General features: G+C 53.4%; 2 protein-coding genes across 43 annotated transcripts in view; both read right to left on the bottom strand.

Moving 5' to 3' along the window:
• The window catches only part of PDLIM1 (PDZ and LIM domain 1), a 42,461-nt gene extending 28,618 nt beyond the window's left edge, over nucleotides 1-13,843 (bottom strand). The window contains exons 1-2 of the mRNA XM_037401411.1: nucleotides 13,704-13,843; nucleotides 3,759-3,910 (exon numbers count right to left, since the gene is read on the bottom strand). Of these exons, the coding sequence (XP_037257308.1) occupies nucleotides 3,759-3,910; nucleotides 13,704-13,799 (248 nt within the window). The 5' untranslated portion in view covers nucleotides 13,800-13,843. The remainder of the gene's footprint in view (nucleotides 1-3,758; nucleotides 3,911-13,703) is intronic.
• A 2,170-nt stretch (nucleotides 13,844-16,013) lies between these two features.
• Nucleotides 16,014-19,452, bottom strand: part of SORBS1 (sorbin and SH3 domain containing 1) — a 173,209-nt gene continuing 169,770 nt past the window's right edge. For all 42 annotated transcript variants that reach the window (XM_037401282.1, XM_037401285.1, XM_037401286.1 and 39 more), the window contains 2 exons: nucleotides 19,024-19,136; nucleotides 16,014-18,205 (listed from right to left, as the gene is read on the bottom strand). In XM_037401282.1, the coding sequence (XP_037257179.1) occupies nucleotides 18,138-18,205; nucleotides 19,024-19,136 (181 nt within the window). In that variant the 3' untranslated portion in view covers nucleotides 16,014-18,137. The remainder of the gene's footprint in view (nucleotides 18,206-19,023; nucleotides 19,137-19,452) is intronic.

The raw sequence follows: 19,452 nt of genomic DNA, 5'->3' as shown, positions 1-19,452 counted from the left end.
AACAGAGCGGGGAGCTGCCAGGCCAAGTTCAGCAGGAATTCAGTGTATGCGTCAACATTGTTGAACACCCACTTTCGAGGCATAAAACAGACCTTTCCAACTCTGGTCACACGTCAAACAGCAAAGCACCTGGCAGCACCACTTAGAGAAGCATATTCAGAGAAAGCAATTTGTGGCTGGGTTTTAAACCCTAGGAAATTAACAGATTTGCACCTTTGGGTGAAAAAGCAGAGCAGGCATGTTTTCTTCAGCTAGCAATTTGATCCATGTTTAATGGTGACATGTGTCAGGCTAGCTTCCTGCCTATGGTCTGATCTGAAATATTTTTGGACTGTTACCATCGTTAAGGAAAATACCGAAACAGGAAACATCAGAATGCTGTTGATACTCACAATCAAGCCCCCAGTGCAAACAGCATTTCCTTTACCAGAAGTGTTTAAGTCTGTTCAGTCCTCTACACTTACACTTCTCTTAAATGATCATTAGTACAGCCAAACAGGAAGACATCTGAACTGCCTGGCTACCACTAGAAGAGAAGAGGGTTGTATATTTGCAGAACACACACAGAGAAAGCTTGTTTTGGTCCACAGAAGAGCACAAGATGACAACAAGCCTAGCACAAAGCTTCCCTAAAGGCTCTCCCAGCCTCCAGCTACTTGCAGCTTAAGGGCTTGCTGCCACCCAGACACTGCCATGACAGATAATACATCCTTTACAGACTTGTCTTCCATTAATTCACCCAGTCTCCTCTTGCACCCACATGCACGTTCAGCATCCACAGTACAGTCACAAACAAAGGCTCCCACTGTCGTGACTGTTTTGACCTTTTGGTGGAACCACAGCGCCTGATGTGAACACAGACCCATGTCTCAGCTCTCTCCTGGCACGACCTTGCTGCCACCCCAAACACTGGTCAGAGAGTGTTTTGCACAGGTAATCATTTAAATGAGTAATCATTTAAAACTGACCATATAGGAACTAAAAAATCACTAAGGGTTTAAGCTTTCACAAGACATCCTTGTGACAGCAAGTACAAAAGGACTGGAAGACTTACCACTGCGGACAAGCAGGCAGAGCTGGTGCATCCCCAGCCCCAGCTGGGTGCAATGCTCCAGCCCATGGAGCTGCTGCCCCGTCGGAGCAGTGGCCTGTGCCAGCACTGTGTGTGGTGCAACTCATCCAGCTAACGACCCGTGAGTGCAGAGCATGGCAGCCAGACCCAAGAGTTGGTGGCATCAAAGTGCCCATGATACACTTTCCTCTCCATACTCAGCCAACTATTTGCAGAGTTGCTTTGGAGGAAAAACTGCCAGCCCTGACCCTTGCATCGTCAGCCTTCCTCAGTAAGGTCAAGCCTTACTAGCAGAGCCTGGCCCGCCAAGGTTCGGGAAGCCCAAGCCATACCGCTTGGCCAGGTGGCACCCATTTCCCCGGGTGCCTTCCACCCTCCCCACCTCTGTAGCAGTGCTCTTCCCGTCTTTACAGCGGAGGGCTGCTCACCAGCCCATGTCCTCACCCATCTCCTCTACCCTAAGCTGAGCAGGAAGGTGATGCATGGGCTCCAGCTGTTTTAAAATGCCTTCTCTGTCACCCCCCTGGGCCTCCTCTCAAGATCTTGCTTTTTAAGGTCTTGGCCTTAGACTGCAAAGTAAAGGGCTCCAGCATCAGCAGCCAAACCTACATCGCATGTCCAACCACCGAGTCCAGCTGCATTTGGGACAACACAGTTACAGGGGCCCAGGAGGAGACAGCTGGGTGTTGGGGGTAAAATATTCTCAGAGTACAACCAGAAAAGACCACATGATGTACACTACTGTCTTTAGCATTAAAGAAGAGCTTTCTCCTCCAAGGAAGCCTCCTGCAGTATCATGTTCCCCAACACAAATACATCTCCAGCAGCTACCAAGTCTCCGAAAAAGTAAGCAAACCTTCCCTAAGCAGAACTTTATTCCCAAGAAAGAGGAGGACCAAAGACTTAAAGTCTAGAATTATCTAAAATGGATTTTACGCAGCGTGGTGGGTAGCGATATCAAACCCTGAAGTGGATATATTGTCAGATCACTGCTTGCACGCCCTTGCGGTCTTGACACCCACCTTGGCCCCTTTGCCAGCCGCACTCACCCACCAGTACAGCCACAGGCACGTCCGACACACTCATGCTACCTCATTGAATGGGGGGGCTTGAACAGGAGTTGGGCTGCACTAAGTCGAAGCCCCTGCGCGGTTCTACACAGCTGCACACGCAGCTAGAGATGCCTCCCTGGGCAGCCTCCACACCCACGTGAAATGCACGGGTAGCTATAAAGTGAACGACTTTGTAATTAACATTAGCAAACACATTTTGCAGACTCAATGATCTGTAAGAGGAGGCTGCCCGCAGGCTGGAGCAGCCCGTGCCTCCCCTCTCCCCCAGCCAGAAGCACGGAGCTCTGGCTTGCCAAGTCCAGCAGCTGGCTGTCGTGGCGAGGAAGGGGAGCCTCCTTCGCAGGATGGCTACAGCCTGCCGAGTTAGAGGCCAGCACGAGAAACCGTGGGGCTCAGAGGCTGCTGCAATGCTCGCCACCCGCTCACACTGCCCGCACTGTGCTCCGTCCCTCCCTCTGTCGATTCCCTCAATGAATTGTCGGGCTTTTTTTGGCCAAGACCCATCGCCTCTTCCTGCACTGGGAAATGCCTGCTGAACTCCGGGCATTGTCCGAGCTACGGTAAAAGACTTCTGTTTATTACAGAAAAGCCCTGAACAACTGAACTACTGTGCCTTTCGAGGCACGCTTTTGCACTGCTCCTGAAAGCGCTTCCCCTGCATCTGCCATGAGGGACAGTTGCTCAGGGGAAGGCGGCCGCAGGGAAACTTACTCCAGGGCAACAAGAAGATGCCACGCTGCAGCTACCATCTGGCATTCAGAAGTGCTGGTACCTAGGGCTGCACTTCAAGGGGAAGGATAAATCCTCAGCACCCTCAAAAAACCCCCACAAACCAACAACAAAAAAACCCAAACCTGCAACCAAAACCCGAGGCTCCATTTCTTTTAAGAAGCAATGGATCAGTGCAAAGCAGACCCCCACCCTCGCAGCCTCCATGACTTCCCTGTGCAAAGACGGCCCAAGAACAACACATGGCTGGGAAAGGGATGAAGCTGTCCATTGATCTGCCACCCAGGGCGGTGAGAAGGCAGGAGCCAGCCCATGCTCCGTATTGGTGCCAGAGACTGTGGCTCCGCTCTTACCTCCCTCCAGTTTTTCAGGACTCGGAGACCGATGCCTGACAGCCACCTTCTTGCACCGTGGATCATCATCATCTAGCACTGTTTGATCAAGAGGCTCCAAAATGTGCAACATTTCTGAGTCTGCACATGGCAGAAACTAGGCAATTAATTGCTTGGACAACACACAACCATTAAATTAGTGCAACAGGAAGAAAGGTCAACTCTGGTTGTACCTCCTTTGCTATGATTGAAGTTTCCACGAGACATGTCTTTGATTTCTTGCTGTCAGGAGCCACAGAGCAGGCTGACAGGCTCTGCTGCAAATTATCAGCCAATTTCTCACTAGGAAAATTGTTTTCATAAGGTCAAAGTGCAGCAAATGCAAGCGGCGTTAGGAGTAAGGACTGAAACGTGGCTCCCTCTTGCTATCCAGCGCCTGGCCAGACAAGAGGTCAAGTTAAATAAACCAGCCAGAGGTCTGCTGCCAAACCCAAGCACTGCCACTGCCCATCCCGTGCCCCTCCCCAGCCCCAGCCTCACTTGCCGACGTACCTGCTGACCGTCAGAGTCAGCTCATCCGTGCAAGCCTTGATCTTGTTCTGTGCCTCGAGGTGCGTCATGGCCTCCGTGTTCACTCCATCGATGGCTATGATCTGGTCTCCTATACACAAGTTGGCTATTGCCGCTTTGCTACCTGGAGTCACCTAAGGGAAAACAAAAAGAGTGAACGGACTTTCCATTTCCTGGAAGTTGCAGCTTTCCATTGCAATGGCCGAAGAGCAGCTGGAGCACTTGGGGCTTCTCTCACTGACACCTGGAAGCAAAGAGGTGAAAAGTAACAAAAGTGAATTCTCAGCAGAAATATATCCGTACCTGGCTTCAGACACTCCTCAGTATTAGTCAAGGGCAGGATTCTATTTCAGCACCCGCAGACAAAAATTGGGGAGGGGGACAACATGTCAAAAACTGTATTTTCGCTCAAGCCAATTGCCTTCGTGCTAAAGAGCAAGACCATGCGAAGGCAGCTCTGCTCCTGCTGGCCAGAGGAGCGCACTCCGAGACAGAAGGTGCTGAAGGCAGCCGGGAGGGGCAAGCCTCTGACAACAGGGGTGGTAGAACAGAGCATCAGAGCCGCTGAGATACCGTCAACACCAGTCACAGACACCTTCGTCTGCATCACGGTCTCGTTCACTTCCTTCCTTGGAGGACAGGTTTGGGCTCAAGGCTTTGGATTGATTCTCTTGTTGTAACAACCTGGGCTTGCCCAGAAGAGCTGCAACAGACGCCCACTGACTGCAGCCAGGTCAACCCCAGAGTAGGGCTTGTTCCAACAAGCAGACTGGAAGGGAGAAAGGCGTCACAAACTTCATCTTTACACCACAATCTCATGATACTTTCTGAAATAACAAAAGCATCATCGCTGGCCTGACCTGGATACATTCTGCCATATTACATCCCCCTGTCCTCTCCACACATGGCACTTTGCTTCCCAGAGGTACCACTGCTATGCGGCAATGCCATCAGTACAATACTCCTCATAAAAAAGAAGGTCCCAGCTAAAACTTAAGCATTCTCAAGCAAATCAACTAAAACGGCTCATTCATTTTCTACTGCTGCTGCTAAAGAGGTGTCCTCTTAACAACTGAGACCACCCTCTGCCTAGGCAATAATTTTGGCCTGAAGAGAAGAATGTCACCTTTGTGTGCAGCTTTGCAAACACTACACTGTGTGGTTTTAATGACTTTGTGCAAGGAGCGTAATGGTTACTGTGGGCTTTCATCAATTATTTCGTAGACAGAGGAAATGAGAAGTGTGCACTGCTTGCAGACACGAGTACAGATTAAAACGTGCCTTGCAGCTGAAACATACCTCTTTTACGAGTCTGTTGCAACCGGTATTCATTCTACACATGCAGGCTAGGTTTCAGCATGCTGGAAAGCAGCTGAGAAAACCCCACAGAGCTGTCAGACATAAACAAACATTGTTCAGCTCCTGGAGGTGTCAGAGCTCAGCTGCAATCGCTGCCTGCCCTGGGCTTCAACCAGGGCCATTCTGCACAGCTCCTCACAGCTGTAGCGGGATGTTTTCCCTAACCAGAAGGAAGATCATGAGATGCTTTTCTCATTCTCACCTCTCTACTAGGGTAGTATTTCACTGAAAAGTGGAGGACACAGATGCGTATCACAGATGCCCAAGGTTGGCCAAGGTGCCTAATATTAACCCTTCAGATGGGTCAACCGCCAGTGCCTGCCTGCCCGCCCGCCACTTTGAATGCCGCAAGCAGACTGCAAACTGACTGAGGAACCGCTAATGGAAAGTCCAGGCAAGGCACCAGATGGATACAGAAAATCTGCTTTAACTGTGAAGATCATTGCCACCCAGGCTGCAGCCCACAGCTGACCAGTGGCTTACAGAGACCACCAAGCGCAGCCCACTGCTGCCCCATGGGTCCTGCCCTGCTCGCTGAGCCTCAGCTGAGCCACTCGATTGCCTGGTGCCTGTATTTCCTCCGCTGCCGAAGGAGGGAGAGTGGCACACTGCTCACCGCTGTGAGGAGCACCGAGGTCAGCACAGCTACTGCCATGATGCATTTTCCATCAGACAAGACTGCCAAGGGGTCACGAGTAACAGCGGATTAACAGTGCCGCTGGAATGGATTAACAGTGCCGCTGGAACGCTGCTGGAGGCTTGGTGTGCCGCTTGCATTTAAAGACTGATAATCTGCCCAACATGTGGCAGGCTGCGAGAGATGATCTGCTACTACAAGGGGCAGCTGAGCCAGATACACCGAAATACTGAAGCCTCCCTGAAGAAACCCCAAGAGCCACCGGGATGAGCATGCGGCATTCACAGAAACATCTCAGTGTTCTGCCAGTGCCCGTGGTGTCACGTTCCCCTTCTGTGTCCACTTCAAAGGAATTTGAAATGTGAGTGCTCTTCTCCATCAGATAAGGGCCACTGGTAGCAGAAGGGTGATGACCTCCACTCAGGCACCATATAAACCTCTCCCCTGTGGGGAAGCTACAAGGATGCACAGGCATGAAAAAGGTAAGTGAATTTGCCAAAAGGAAACATGGTTTTAAAATCCAATTTCTTCAGTTCTGGAAATAACTCACCCTGAAATGCAACCTTCCACAAACTGCTCCCCTGCATCCAGCCCGCACTCCCTGCCAGGGCTGCTCATAGCAAACACGTCCGCACAAGGGCACAGTACTGCAGGGAACCCATCCCCCAGCCTTTTAGGATGATTAATAGCTCCTAATAACGTCCCCTTCCCCCCTCCCAGTAAGGCCTGGGCTTATCTCAGCACTGTCAATGCTGCTTTTGAGATTTGCTCACCTACCAGTCAAGTCAGGGAAGCAAAAAGCGTTTCTGTTACTAAGTAAGGAGCAGAAAGCTGCCAATGGGAAAACCTTTTCCTGCTTTTATTTTTGTCACATCCCTCCCTGGTCCATGGGAAGCAGCAGGGACAGGCAGAGGTGCTCGAAGCGCTGGCAGCCACCAGTCAGCTGACACAACCCAACCGAAGGGACTCCAAAAATGGAAAAGCAAACGATGCGCCGCCTGAAACCGCTTTGGTCCTCCTCTCAGATGTCTTAAAGCTTTGCACCAGCCTCTTCCCTCCCTCCTTGACCGGGCACGGAGCAGACACCAGCAGGATCTGAGGGACCAGTGCCTTGCACGCGCGGGCGGCCTAGCAATGAGCAGCTACAGCTGCACTTCTGTGGGAGAAGGCGAGGAGAGCCAAAAGGCGCCGTGAAGAACAAAACCTGCAAATGCCAACTTTGCACAAGTGACATCTCGTGCAAAAGCATAGCTCCAGTCTCCTTCAAAAGCACTCCCTGACCGGCTTGGGCTTCACCCACTGGGGTCAAACAGCCTCTGGCAGAGGGGAAGTGGGCAGCATCGCAGGGTCCACGGAGCCCCCCAGCCTCAGGGACACTGTCATCGGTGGGTAAAGCTCTGTGCACCTTGTAACACCATGCCCAAGGGCGCCCTTTGGGAAGGAGCCATGCCCTACCATGCGGTGATGGCTCCCAGGCCATGGGGTAACGCTTTGCCATTAGGTTGTTTCACTGTTGAACAGACAGCGCTGAGAGAGGCTGAGCAGCACTGCTTCACATGGTACCCAGCACCGGTCCCAGAGTGTGCCACTGGCAACGCTCTGCTGTGCTGGCGTCACTGTGTAAGAAATCTGGGCTACTACAGAAATAATCTAGATATTTAGAACCAGACACATAGCATCCTAGAATTGTTTAGGTTGAAAAGACCTTTAAGATCATCAAGTCCAACTGTTAACCCAGCATTGCCAAGTCCCACCAACCCATGTCCCCAAGCACTGCATCTACATGTCTTTTAAACACCTCCAGGGATGGTGACTCCACTGCCTCCCTGGGCAGCCTGTTCTAGTGCTTGGCCACCCTTTTCCATGAAGAAATTTTTCCTAGTACCCAATTTAAACCTTCCCTGGTGCAGCTTGAGGCCATTTCATCTCACCTTATCACTTATTACTGGGGAAGAGACGCTGACCCCCACCTCACTACACGCTCCTTTCAGGGAGCTGCAGAGAGCGATCAGGTCCTCCCTGAGCCCCCTCCTCTCCAGGCTGAACCCCCCAGCCGCCCCCCATCACACTGGTGCCTCAGCCCCTTCCCCAGCCCCCTGTCCGGCTCTGGGCATGCTCCAGCCCTTCTGCATCCCTCTGGCAGCGAAGGGCCTGCAGCTGGAGACAGGGTTTGAGCTGCAGCCCCACCAGTGCCGGGTACAGGGGGACAATCATCAGACCAGGTCCCTGATACCAGCTCAGACACATTTGCCAGCATATGGAAGAAACAAATAATCCCCATAATCCATGGGCTTGATCATGCGCTCTTTACTCATGCAAAGCTCAGTGTAGCAGATAACAGTTTACACCAGTTGTAGGACTGGACCCCTCTTTTAAAAGAGGTCCCGCAGATTCAGGGGTCGTATGGATAGAAGACAAACATACGTTATTTTCTTATACTACAGAGTGAAGCTTTGCATATGTACACACTTGCACACACAGAGATATGTATCTGCAGTCCCAACGGGGTGGGGGGGTGACCTTCCCTGCACAGACCCCTGGGCTCCAGTGCGCCAGCAGTACCGGGACTTTGCAGAGCTCCGATTTCTCTCCCGGGCGGTTTGCCTGCTCTCGTCCCCGGGCACTGGCAGCCAGGCAGCACACAGAGGAGTCGGCTATGACATGTCAAGACTTCAGGCAAGTGCATTTACACTAGAAGAGAAAACACCTGGATTCAGAAGAAGGAATGAAACACATCTGGCTGCCTACCCAGCTCCCAGGCGCTCATTACAACACCTCTGCCTGTCCCAGAGCTAATTAAACACATATGGGTGTTGTGTTTGGTGGGCACCTCCACAGAGCTGCCCAGCCAGCTCCGCTCCTGCCCCGGGCCGCACGGCACCTGTCTCCTGCAGGCCAGGGTCCCAGAGGAGCCATGGGTGCGTTAGGGGAAGCTGCTGCCCACAGCAAAGGAGAGGGAGGAAGGGTGGGAAGCGTTCCTATGGAAAGCAGCATATCGCAGCTCCCTGTGCGTCAAGATAGATGGGTGGGTCTAAAATTCATTCAATTCTTTCTGGCCCTCTCCCCCCTCGGTTCAGGCGCACTGCTCGCCGCTCCGTCAGCCCTTCATGGTTTCTCACCGACCGCACAGCCTCCGGCACCACCCATCACCCCACACCTAGGCACACATCGCAGCAAGCGATGAAGAGATAAGAAATGAGAAAATTAACATCAGCCAAGAAAAAGATTTGGATAAGCAGTACCTATCTCAGCTTGAGAGGAAAACCCAGCTGTAGCTCTGCTGGACAGAATAGACATGCAGCAACATACTTGTAAGGCCACCAGTGACAACCAGACATCTCTGACATTCCCTTTAGTCCTCCCCACCCACCCACGCTGCTCCTTTACCATGAGTAATGTCCTCAGTGCCTGGAGTACTATGCGAGGCAGCCACAGTTTCTCCCAGCAAAAGCATGCAGCTGGCTCAGCAGAGATCAGAGGCTATGAGAAAATTCAGACAAGCCCGTTCCCCACCTCTCCTCTCCAGGGGAGGGGGATGACAGGCGGGTTCCTTACAGCCGGCTCCACGAGATTCTGCTCCCGTGCTCTGCACCGCTGCGGCCTGACACCGAAGGCTGCTGCCTGCTCTGCGCTGGCCCGGGCCACACTGTCGCCAGGGAGAAGGGGAAAGGGACATGCTGGGGAGACCCCCGGGCACCAGCCCATCCCAGCAGGGTCTGGGCTTCCATGGCACAAGCCCCTCGGGCAGCCCAGCTCACCCTCACCCCCCTTCCTGCCCTTCTCTGACAGCTAGACGAGTGTTATTAACACAGAAAAGAGGAGTCATTAGACACAGAACAGAGGCAGACGGTCTTAAATGACACAGGTGAGGCGATTTGCTCACTGATGCTCAAGTGGTGGTCAAGGAGCTGCTCAGCCCCCCAGCGATGCCAGTTACTGGGGTGCCCCATGCCGCCGGTGCCTCCAGGATCCCTTGGCACAGCTGCTCCTACCAGGGCGACCAGCTGACAGCGGGGTGAGGATGTCAGCCACCACCAAAGTCAAACCCGGTGTCTTTTCATACCATGTGATTCCAGCCCGTGCCTGATCTCACACCATCAAGTCCAGTTTTACCACTAAATCCAGTTGTAAGTTTATAGAGCTGGGTCAGAGGGCCATGCTAAAAACCAAAAATCCCAAATGCCCAGGAAAAGCCCAATTACCTTCCAATTCTATTCTTGCTATACATCCTGAGCACGTAAAATACCATGAACAGGTAAAATGTCAGACTAAACAGGGATGAACTCATGTCACTGCAGTTGAAATCAGCAACAAGTGTAATGTTGAGATTTCACCTTTTTAATATATTTGCAGAACTGGGCTGTCTTGAAACCACTTTTTCATTGGGAAAACTCTCAGCTTTGTCACAAAACATCCAGTTTCACAGACCCTGACAGACACTCCTCCTTAATGGGGCTGGGAGCTTTTTTTAATATGACAAAACATGGAGCAAAACTCCCTCCTGTCCCTATTATTCTGGGTCAGATGTTCAAGATCAATGCACCACAACCACAAACCACAAAAATCATCTCAAGAACAAGGTTTATCACACAGTCCCATGTATATATTCAACTGGACAGAGAAATCCCTGGTGTTCACCAAAATCAAATGTAAGCAAAGAGGAAAAATCTCATGTTACCTGAGGGATGGGATCTACAAACTGCGCTGCTTTCCAGCCAGCACCACTTCATCGGCATCTCTCCCCGTGCAACATGTCGCCTGCTTCCTCCACCAACCTCACTGGATTTAACTGGGAGCTACCCCGCACATGGGGCAGCTCTGTGGACACGATTACCCTGCAGCATGCCCATCCACAGCCCAGAAGGAGCGTTTCTCTAATCCCACCCCATTGACTCACTGCACGGTATCACCCAGGCAGGGGTCTTTCCCGCTCCTGTGAGGTGATCCAGCAGGCTGCAGGCTGGGCTCCACTCCGCTGATCAACACAGGTATTTTTTCTGAACAAAGACTGTAATAAAGCGTCTGCCATAAAACTACAGCTGTAAAAAGAAACATAAACATCTGTGAAACTTCTCTCTGAAAGAGACTGAGGACTCCACATGAAAGCCTGACATGCAGCACTTGTGAAATGCCCATGCTCCGCTCTTGCTGGGATGACTGGTCCGACACTACCAAGAAACCACAAACCTTCACACAAGATGCTCATGATGCATTTGAGCCCAAAGCAGTTTTACACACACACAGTTCAAGTGGAAAGAGGGGCAGGGCAGTGACAAAAGTCAAGAGCATCAGTGGAAATACCATCATCTTTCACTTGCTGCTCTACTCAGCCACAGGTGTCACACAGGCTGCTCCGCTGGCTCCCGTGTACACAGCACTAGTGCTCCTCACCCTCCTTGGGTCCGGGACTGAAGTGCCAACCTCCAACACACCCCCACGAGCATGCTGCCTTGGCTACTCAAGCGGTGCTGCCTCCCACCAGCACGAGTGGGACAACGCCCCTACATTAGGGAAGCTGAAAGCCACCAGCAAGGAGTTGAGGTAGAGCAGTGATGAGCGTCATAAATACCACGAGGTGCTCAGGAGCTCACCATGATGATGGTGCCGCCAGAAGCCAAACCTGAGCTCCTGGTAGGCAACACAGGCTAAATTCAGGCAGCTGCAAGACCCCCAGTCATGGCGCACGACGGGATGGATGTCTCTCTCGTAGCACCCCACCACACCTGGAGCTGCAGGGTGACCCCACCAGTGCAGCAGTGGGACAGGCAGCTCTGGGCGAGGCTGAGCCAAGCTCCCCCAGGGGGAAGGGGCTTGTCCCCCACACAGCACGCCTGAGATGCTGCGCTCCCAGCCGGCAGCGGCAGGACGATGATCCCCTGCGCCATGGGGCATCCCCCATGGGGGACGCATGCCGGGCACAGCCTGTGCAGCCTGGCCCCCAGCACTGCTGCAAACAGCGCTGCCCACGAGCACGTCACAAACATGTAACAGCACTGGGGAGGGACAGCTGCATCCCCCCCGCTCCTAGGGTGATGCTCTCATCACAGGTACGCCCCCCCCAGCCTCTCTGGTAGCCCCTCTGTCTCACACCTCCGTGGGACCAAGGGCCTTGTAACTCTAGGCAGATGCTGGTCCTGCAGCCAGAGCTCACCCCATCCTGCGAGGGGGTGGAGGGCTCCCTGCCCAAAAAGCTGTCTGGCCAGGGCATGGGTACCAAATGCAATAAGGGGCGGGGGGTGGAAGTTATAGGCCTGGAAAGTCCCCACACAAGGATTAGACTCTTTAAGACAGGCCAAAACTGGACCAGATCTTTTTTGACATGATGAGGGGAGTCGCTGAAAGCTCTGCTCCTGAGCCAAGGGTACAAACCTTAGACGCAAACCACAGGAAAGATTAATGGCTTCAAGTCTTGGAGGGGAAATTAAAGATGTCAGAGGGGCCACAAGAGAAAGCTGTGATAAGGGCTGCCAATTGTCAGCATTTACGTCACCCCCGCCAGAGAGGCTATTTTATTACATTTTGGGCTCCAGGGTCACAATTTCTCACGAGGTGGTTATTTTTGCCGTTTTGCTGACCTACACCCCCGGTAGGTACGTGCCCAAGGGCAGGGGTGAAGGCGGCCGAGGGCCGGGGGTGCGGGCAGTGACCGGGCTGCGGTGGCCGTAACAGCCTGCGACTGTCCCTTCCCCTCCGCTGAACCTGCCGCCGTGCCCAAACAACGCTTCGGTAGAATGAAGCATTATTAATGTCATTGAAAGAGATTACACAGAAAATTAATTCCTTCCCCCCCCCCCCGGGCTTGACAGGGCTCGCACTCGCTGTACCCTCCTGGAGCCGGCAGCCCCCCCCGGGTCCTGCGGGACCCTGCGGCAGGAGGCACCGGGGGAACGGGCTCGCCAGCCCGGGGGGCTGCAAGGGCAGCTCGCGCCGCCCCACGGCCCTTCCCCACCTGGGGCCCCGGGCGGCGGCGGGGCCGGAGAGCGGGGGTGCTGCCCCGGGGTGCGGTGGGGGGCTGCCCCGGGGTGCGGTGGGGGGCTGCCCCGGGGTGCGGTGGGGGGCTGCCCCGGGGTGCGGTGGGGGGCTGCCCCGGGGTGGGCTATCGGTGCAGAGCGGGTCAATTTCGCCCCCCGGCGCCCGAAGCGGCGGCGGGGCTCCGGCCCCAGGCGGGGCAGCGCACACGGGTGCCCTGGCCCGGCACAGCGGGGCAGGCGGCAGCGGCGCCGGCCGGGGAGCGGCGCAGCCGGGGCCGAGCGCTGGCGGATTACGGGGGCGCTGGAGTTGGGAAAGACCCGTAAAATCGTCAGGTCCGGCCGTCAGCCCAGCGCTGCCGTGGCCACCGCTAACCCGTGTCCCCCAGCACCGCACCGACGGGGGTTTTAACACCCCCAGGGCCGTGAATGCACCCCCTCCCTGGGCAGCCTGGTCCACGCTCGGCCACCCCTTTCCGTGGGGACATTTTCCCCAATACCCAACCTAAACCTGCCCTGGCGCACGGGCAAAGCTGGAGCAGCAGAAGGCAAATTAAGTTGCGGCACTAAACCCGTCTGGGTGCGAAACTGTCACTTGCCACCGAAATTTTCTTTGGGGGTGGGGGTGTGTGTGGGGTTAATAGGGACGGGCGGAGGTGGGTTAACACGGCTTCTGCAAACAAAGGCTGCGCTTTACCTATACATGGTAAGCAGAAGCAGGGGAGCACCCCCCGTCCCCCCCGCCGCCGCGGGCTGGGCTGCGAGCCCCCAGCTGCCGGGGCAGCCGGGATTCCCCCCGCCCGCTCGCTGCGGGGCACGGGGGGCGGCAGGCAAAGACCCCCGGGCAGAGCCGGGTGAAGGCCCCCCCGTTCCATAAACATTAAAATAAATAAACAGGGAGAAGAGAAAGGAAAGAGCCCCCCGCCACGGCTGCACCCCCAACCCCGCCGCGCCGAGCCCTACCCGGGAGATGGTGAGGGGCTGCTCGAAGTCCCGGCCCCCCACCAGGCGGAAGCCCCAGGGCCCGGGGCCCGGCAGCACGATGCGGTGCGTCCCCATGTGCGCGCCTGCACCTCACCGGCCGCCCGGCAGCCCCGCCGGCAGCCCCGCCCCCGCCCCGCCCCGCCCCGCCCCGCTTTAAGGTGACTCCCCCGGGGAGGGCTGCGGTGTCGGGTGGCTGCTGCAGGGGGATGGGGGTGGTGGGGGTTCAGATCTCAGCGTGTCTCACACCCTGGCTCACCCCTTGGACCCTGAGCAGAGAGCAGGGCTGCTGCAGGGCCAGCCGTTGCAGGGGGGGCACCCCGGGGTGGCATCTCCCGGGCAAACAGGGCTCGGCTCTCTCCCACCTGGCACGATGTTAACTCTGAAACCTAATGAGGGCAATGGAAATGGGCAGCGCTGGGCACAGGGGCCCAGCTGGGAGCTGATGAGGGAGGGCAGAGCCTGCCTTCCTGCTAATTTAGCCAGGCGCATCACTGCCTGGAGCAGGGTTTTATCCTTAGCCCCTCAGGGGTAGTACCACCAAGGGAAGAAGGAATTCTTCTACATGTCACTGCGATTTGGGAAAAATAATTGTTCCAGTTGCACGTTAAGCCCCCACCAATCGGAGGATGGGAGGCGGGAGAGGTTGGTTGCAGCAGAGGTGCTGGCATTTACCCCCCGGAGCGTGAGTTGCTGCTTGTTTAGTGAACGAACGCAGGAGCCACAGCGCAAGGCTGCTGCTGCAGCCGGATTCAGCCACAGCCGGGGCAGGGGGCCAATGGCAGGCGGGGGCGAGCTGGGTGGCCCAGGTGCTGGCCCTACAAGAAAGGGCCAGGAATGACCCAGTGGCAAGGCGCACCCTTGCCTTGCAATCCCCTTTCTTTCCTTCCTCCCTTTCCCTGCATTAACTTGTTATTCCCTCCCGGGGTCCGGGCACCTCTGTCAGAGAGCAAGAGCTCTCCCACCACACTGCTGTGTGTCTGGCAGTACAAGAAGCGATGCCAAGCTGGAGGGCTGTGACACACGGCTGCGTCCTTGTTCCTTCTCCCCTCACACGGCTTCTGCAGCCACAAGAACCTCTAGCTTGTTCCTTATGTTATACAGGTTATCCACACATCTGTCTACGGATAGCCGTACATACTGTGGATATACGTAGTATATCCAACACAGTGTATTAGGACAGAGTGACATCAGTAAATACCAAGGTTCAGGGGCTGCAGGGGAGTCTCTCCCCACTCCCTGGCCAGGGCACTGTAAGAAAGGGCAGCTGAGCAGTGGTCAGGCTGCCCTTCTGCTTCTATACGAGGTCACCCATGAAACAGCAATCTGGCTCACACCTGCGTGATTTCTAAGGGCCTGCAAGACAGCTTGAGGCTTTCGCTGTCCTCTTTGTTTGGGTTTCAGATCGGCTTGTTTATAGTGTGACTTCCTAAAATCATCGAATGCAGCCACACGGTACACGCCTGCCTCGCAGGCCAGTCCCACCGCCACCAAACGCGGGTCCGTGGCCTGGCTGTGGCTTGGCCCCAGGCGGAGGGTCCCGAGGCAGGTACTGCTCTTTGCAGGAGCGCAGCGCCGCGGGGGGGGGGGGGGGGGGGGGGGGGCACAGCCCCGGGGGGCACAGAGTGCAGCACCAGAGGTGCAGGGGGTGCTGTTGTGGTCCTCGCACATCACCCAGCCAGTCCCAGGCAGCCAGCCCCGGCTGCCTCACTCTGCCCCTGCGGGGAATGCTCCCCCGCGAAAGGCACCCCCAGACCCCGGCTGGCTCCCCTGCTGCGGGCTGGGGGACACGACGCATCCACTGCAGCAGGGCACGGACCCCTGGATTAGTGCCGCAGCCGCACCTGCCCGGCCAGGCTGCAGCCACCACAGAGGTCAGCGTCTCATGGCTTTCGACGTGAGCAAGGGTTGAAAATGCCCATGTAAACCCAACAGCAGCTACCATCCCATCCCACAGAGCCTGTGGGTCTCTCGTCCTACTTAACCTGTGTGGTCTTCTCATCTGGAGGGAATCACAAAGACCCTTTGCAAAACGGTCGACCCGCTGTGCTCCTGAGCTCCCTGCTCTGTGCACATACCGCGGCGGCTGCACCCCAACCCCGCGTTACACCACGATCTGGCAGTGACCCGGCTCCTTCCCTGCTGTCACGGGAAAGTCACGGCCGATGGCTCAGGAGGGAGGGCCCGTGGGCTCGAGCCGCAAGCCCACAGCAGGCGCCTACCACTTGGCGTGGATGCAGCCGAAGACTGCCACAGACAGGCACTGGCACAAAGGGGCATCGCTACAGGAAGGGCAGGAATAGACTTTTATTTAATAATTTGTACAAGGAACACAACAGTAGTTCAATAATTCCATTTATTAATTGTCAAATAGTAATCCACTGCAATAAACAAAAAAATCAACACAAAAATAAGTTGCGGTTTGAATGTGTGTGTGTGTGTGTGTCTATCTCTGTGTGTGTGTGTAACTTAAGATGGCAAGAGCAAGAACAAAAAATAAACCTTTAAATGAGTATGTTATATACAGTCAGTATCGTGTTACTTTGCTGGATAGATTAATTTGGTGTTATCCAACAGGCCTAAATATTGCTGCAAATAACTGGAGGGCAAACCCAAAGCAGGAAAAACAAACCCATAAATAAGATGCAGGGTTAAAGGTATCTCCTGCAGAAAAGAAACGGTGCTTTGTGTCCTATCTTTAACCCTTTTATAATGGATATTTTGTGCTAAAACTCTTTATGTGAACATACATGGAATTCCATCATTTAAATAAAAGTGGAAAAAAATCCCAACCTTTCGCAACTGCCTTCTTTTTTTCCTCCCTTCACTCAATGTGTTTAAATTATTCTTCTATACAAGGTAAGTACATTGTCTGTACAAAGTTAAATATACATATTTACAGTCAAACTTCTGAGACGCTGAGTCTTCTCTTCCGCTGACCTAGGTGGAAGACAAGCCTACATGATTTCAAACCCAGGAGCATGGCTCGTTTATCAAAACATTGCAAGTCGTGCTAACAGTTAGTTGTAGTTACTCTTAATAAATCTGTATAAAAGCATCAGCATAAAAATAGGCATTTTATATTATGAAATACGGCTTATGACAAAATAGCAATCTAACCCTTTGCTATTTGTATGGTAACTGTAGGAAGCAGAGACTGATAGAACCAGTTTTGTTTATGCTTTTTCTTAATAACAAAATGTCTATCAAAAGAGTATTCATAGTGGATTTACAGGCAAGCGTACAGCCAAGCCGTGGTTTTTTTTCTCAAGGAAATACGAATCCCTGTAACTGGTAATCAGCAGCTGGGAACAGCTTTCCAAATCGATGAGACTTTTTTTGTATGACTAAGAGGCAGCCAAAATGCACGTATTTATTCGAGACCTACCATTGACACTGTAACCAAAAAGAAAAAAAAAAAAGCGGCACCCTCAGTGGCACGTTGCTCAGATTTTCGGAGCCTCTAAGATTTAATGCCAGGAAAGAAGCAAAGTCTTCATCCCAAAGAGTATGAATGCTTTGAGAAGCGAGTGATCCTTTAGGGCCAGCAACAGGGCAGGAGGAGCAGAGAAAGCAAACAGCCGTAGGACTCACAGCCAGGATTTGCTGTCACGGATGTTCTGTTTATTGGTTCTATTCTTTGTGCAGATAAATGTCAAAGCCAGGCTGATTTCTCTTTAAAAAAACAGGACTCTGTTCGTTTTGATGCACACAATACACTCACACACACACACCCTGCACAAAAGCAACCCCCCTGCAGAGACAGGTAATACGCTGGTCAAGGGTTTGGGGTTTTTGCACATTCACCGCGACGTTATGACTGACCTCCCTGGATTAAACCACCAGCCCCAAACACCTTCTCCACCTAGAGCTCTGCAGTCCGACCGTATCAGCTGCCCTCCGCCTCTGCCGGGCCTCAAGGTGCGTGCCAGGGAGGAAGGTTCTGGGTGAAAGTGGAAGGCAGAGCGAAGCGAGTCTCCGGCGAGGCAGAACCCAGGCGGAAAGCCTGGCCCCCTGACCCGTGCCATGGAAGGGAGCAGCCACCGACTGCCCCCAGGAACTACCCTATCGCCACACACAAACAAAACCTATACCGTGTGCTTCCCTGAAGCCTTCTCGGAGGTAAGTACTCCATACAAACTCAGATTATCACCAGAACTCTTGCTGGGGAGGGGAGAGGAATACACGAAGGCAGCGCTGTAAACTAGGAACTGTCTCTTCTTCAGCAAACAAATCGCACACTGCGTCTGTGGCAGCAGGGCTACACGGTCAACTCCGTACTGTACCACATAACCACATCCTTCTAACACATCTCGTCTCCTGTCAATTACATTCAGAAATTGTCTGTTTCTTCACTGTTTAAAAACACCATCCGGAAAACAAGCCCACCCCTGTCACAGTGGGATTGCTGCTGTTTTACAGGTACAGAAGCTTCACGTAGTTGCCTGGGAAGGTGCCAAATTGTCTTGTTCTCCTGGACGTACCTGTCACAAAATAAAACACAAGAAAGCCAGAGTAAGATGGAGCCACGCAGGGAGGGCTTGGGGGTTTGAAAAGGTAGAGGTAGTAGCCTCTTGTGCCTGCAGGCACTGCTTCTGAAAGTACACAGGAGTCCTGGTCAAAGAGCCTTTTGGTGCAGACAAGATCCCAGCTCACTCCACCACTAATCATCTCTGGTCTTCCCTTTTAACAATTAATAAGGTGCTGGTGAAAGCTCCTGGGCCTGTAGGCGAGGAGCCAAACACCTATCAGTGTAAATGAGCTAATCTCCCTCAAGAAGAGATAACAAGCCTGAATCTGCAGTGTTGAGATGGAGAACACTGTCCAGACTTGCATCCTTTGAAGGTAAAGGGCTAGATTTTGCTAAACATACAGCTACAGATGAAGCTGGATTTTCAGGGGTGGCAAGTCCTATCCACACGCTGTCCCCTTCATCCCCCTACTTGCCGCTTTCCATAAGTCGCCTTGGCTACCTCAGCTTTGGAAAAGCTACAGAAATCCAGTTTGCCTTGGTTGCCCCGTTGTTGTGTCATCAGGGTGAACAAGAAGGATCAGGAGGAAGAGGGGAATGGGGAGATTAAGAAAAAAGGAAAAGCTAGAGACCTAGCAAGGAAAACAAAACTCCACCACCCTGCACCCTAATTTTAATGCTCTTGGTGGGAACAGATGAGAAACTGTGAAAAACATGGAGTTGATTTTTTTCATGTTTTGATGCCACAAATGGAAGTAACTTACAGAATATCTGCAAAATGGCTCATCTGCATATCAAAAAGTTCTGCTGACAGACAAGCGTCACACTCACCCACAAACCAGCCATCGTCACATTTCTCCATGACATCAACAATGTCACCGTCCCTCAGTTCCAGCTCATCATCATTCTGAGGAGTGTAGCTGTAGAGGGCTTGGTAGCTAACTCTAAAACCAGAAAGATACTGCACGTTAGCCACTGGATTTCCCTGACAACCCTTCAGAAGGAGACATCTCCCATCCCCTTTCTAATTCCTATTATGTTTTGCTCAGTGCAGTCTGGACCTGTGCTTTGCATTCGAGAGGTGGAGGCCAACTGCATTAAATTGGCTGTGGTCACAAGGCCACGGCGGTAAAAGGTGTCACACCTGCACTGCGTGGGATATGCGGAGAGCTTCTGTGTCCTTTTTGCCACTTGGCATTGCTGGGTTAACGGTTGGACTTGATGATCTTAAAGATCTTTTCCAACCTAAAGGATTCTGTG

Source organism: Falco rusticolus, chromosome 9 (genome assembly GCF_015220075.1).
Source record: "Falco rusticolus isolate bFalRus1 chromosome 9, bFalRus1.pri, whole genome shotgun sequence".
NCBI classification, from domain to species: domain Eukaryota; kingdom Metazoa; phylum Chordata; class Aves; order Falconiformes; family Falconidae; genus Falco; species Falco rusticolus.
This window is presented reverse-complemented; position numbering and strand designations above follow the sequence as displayed.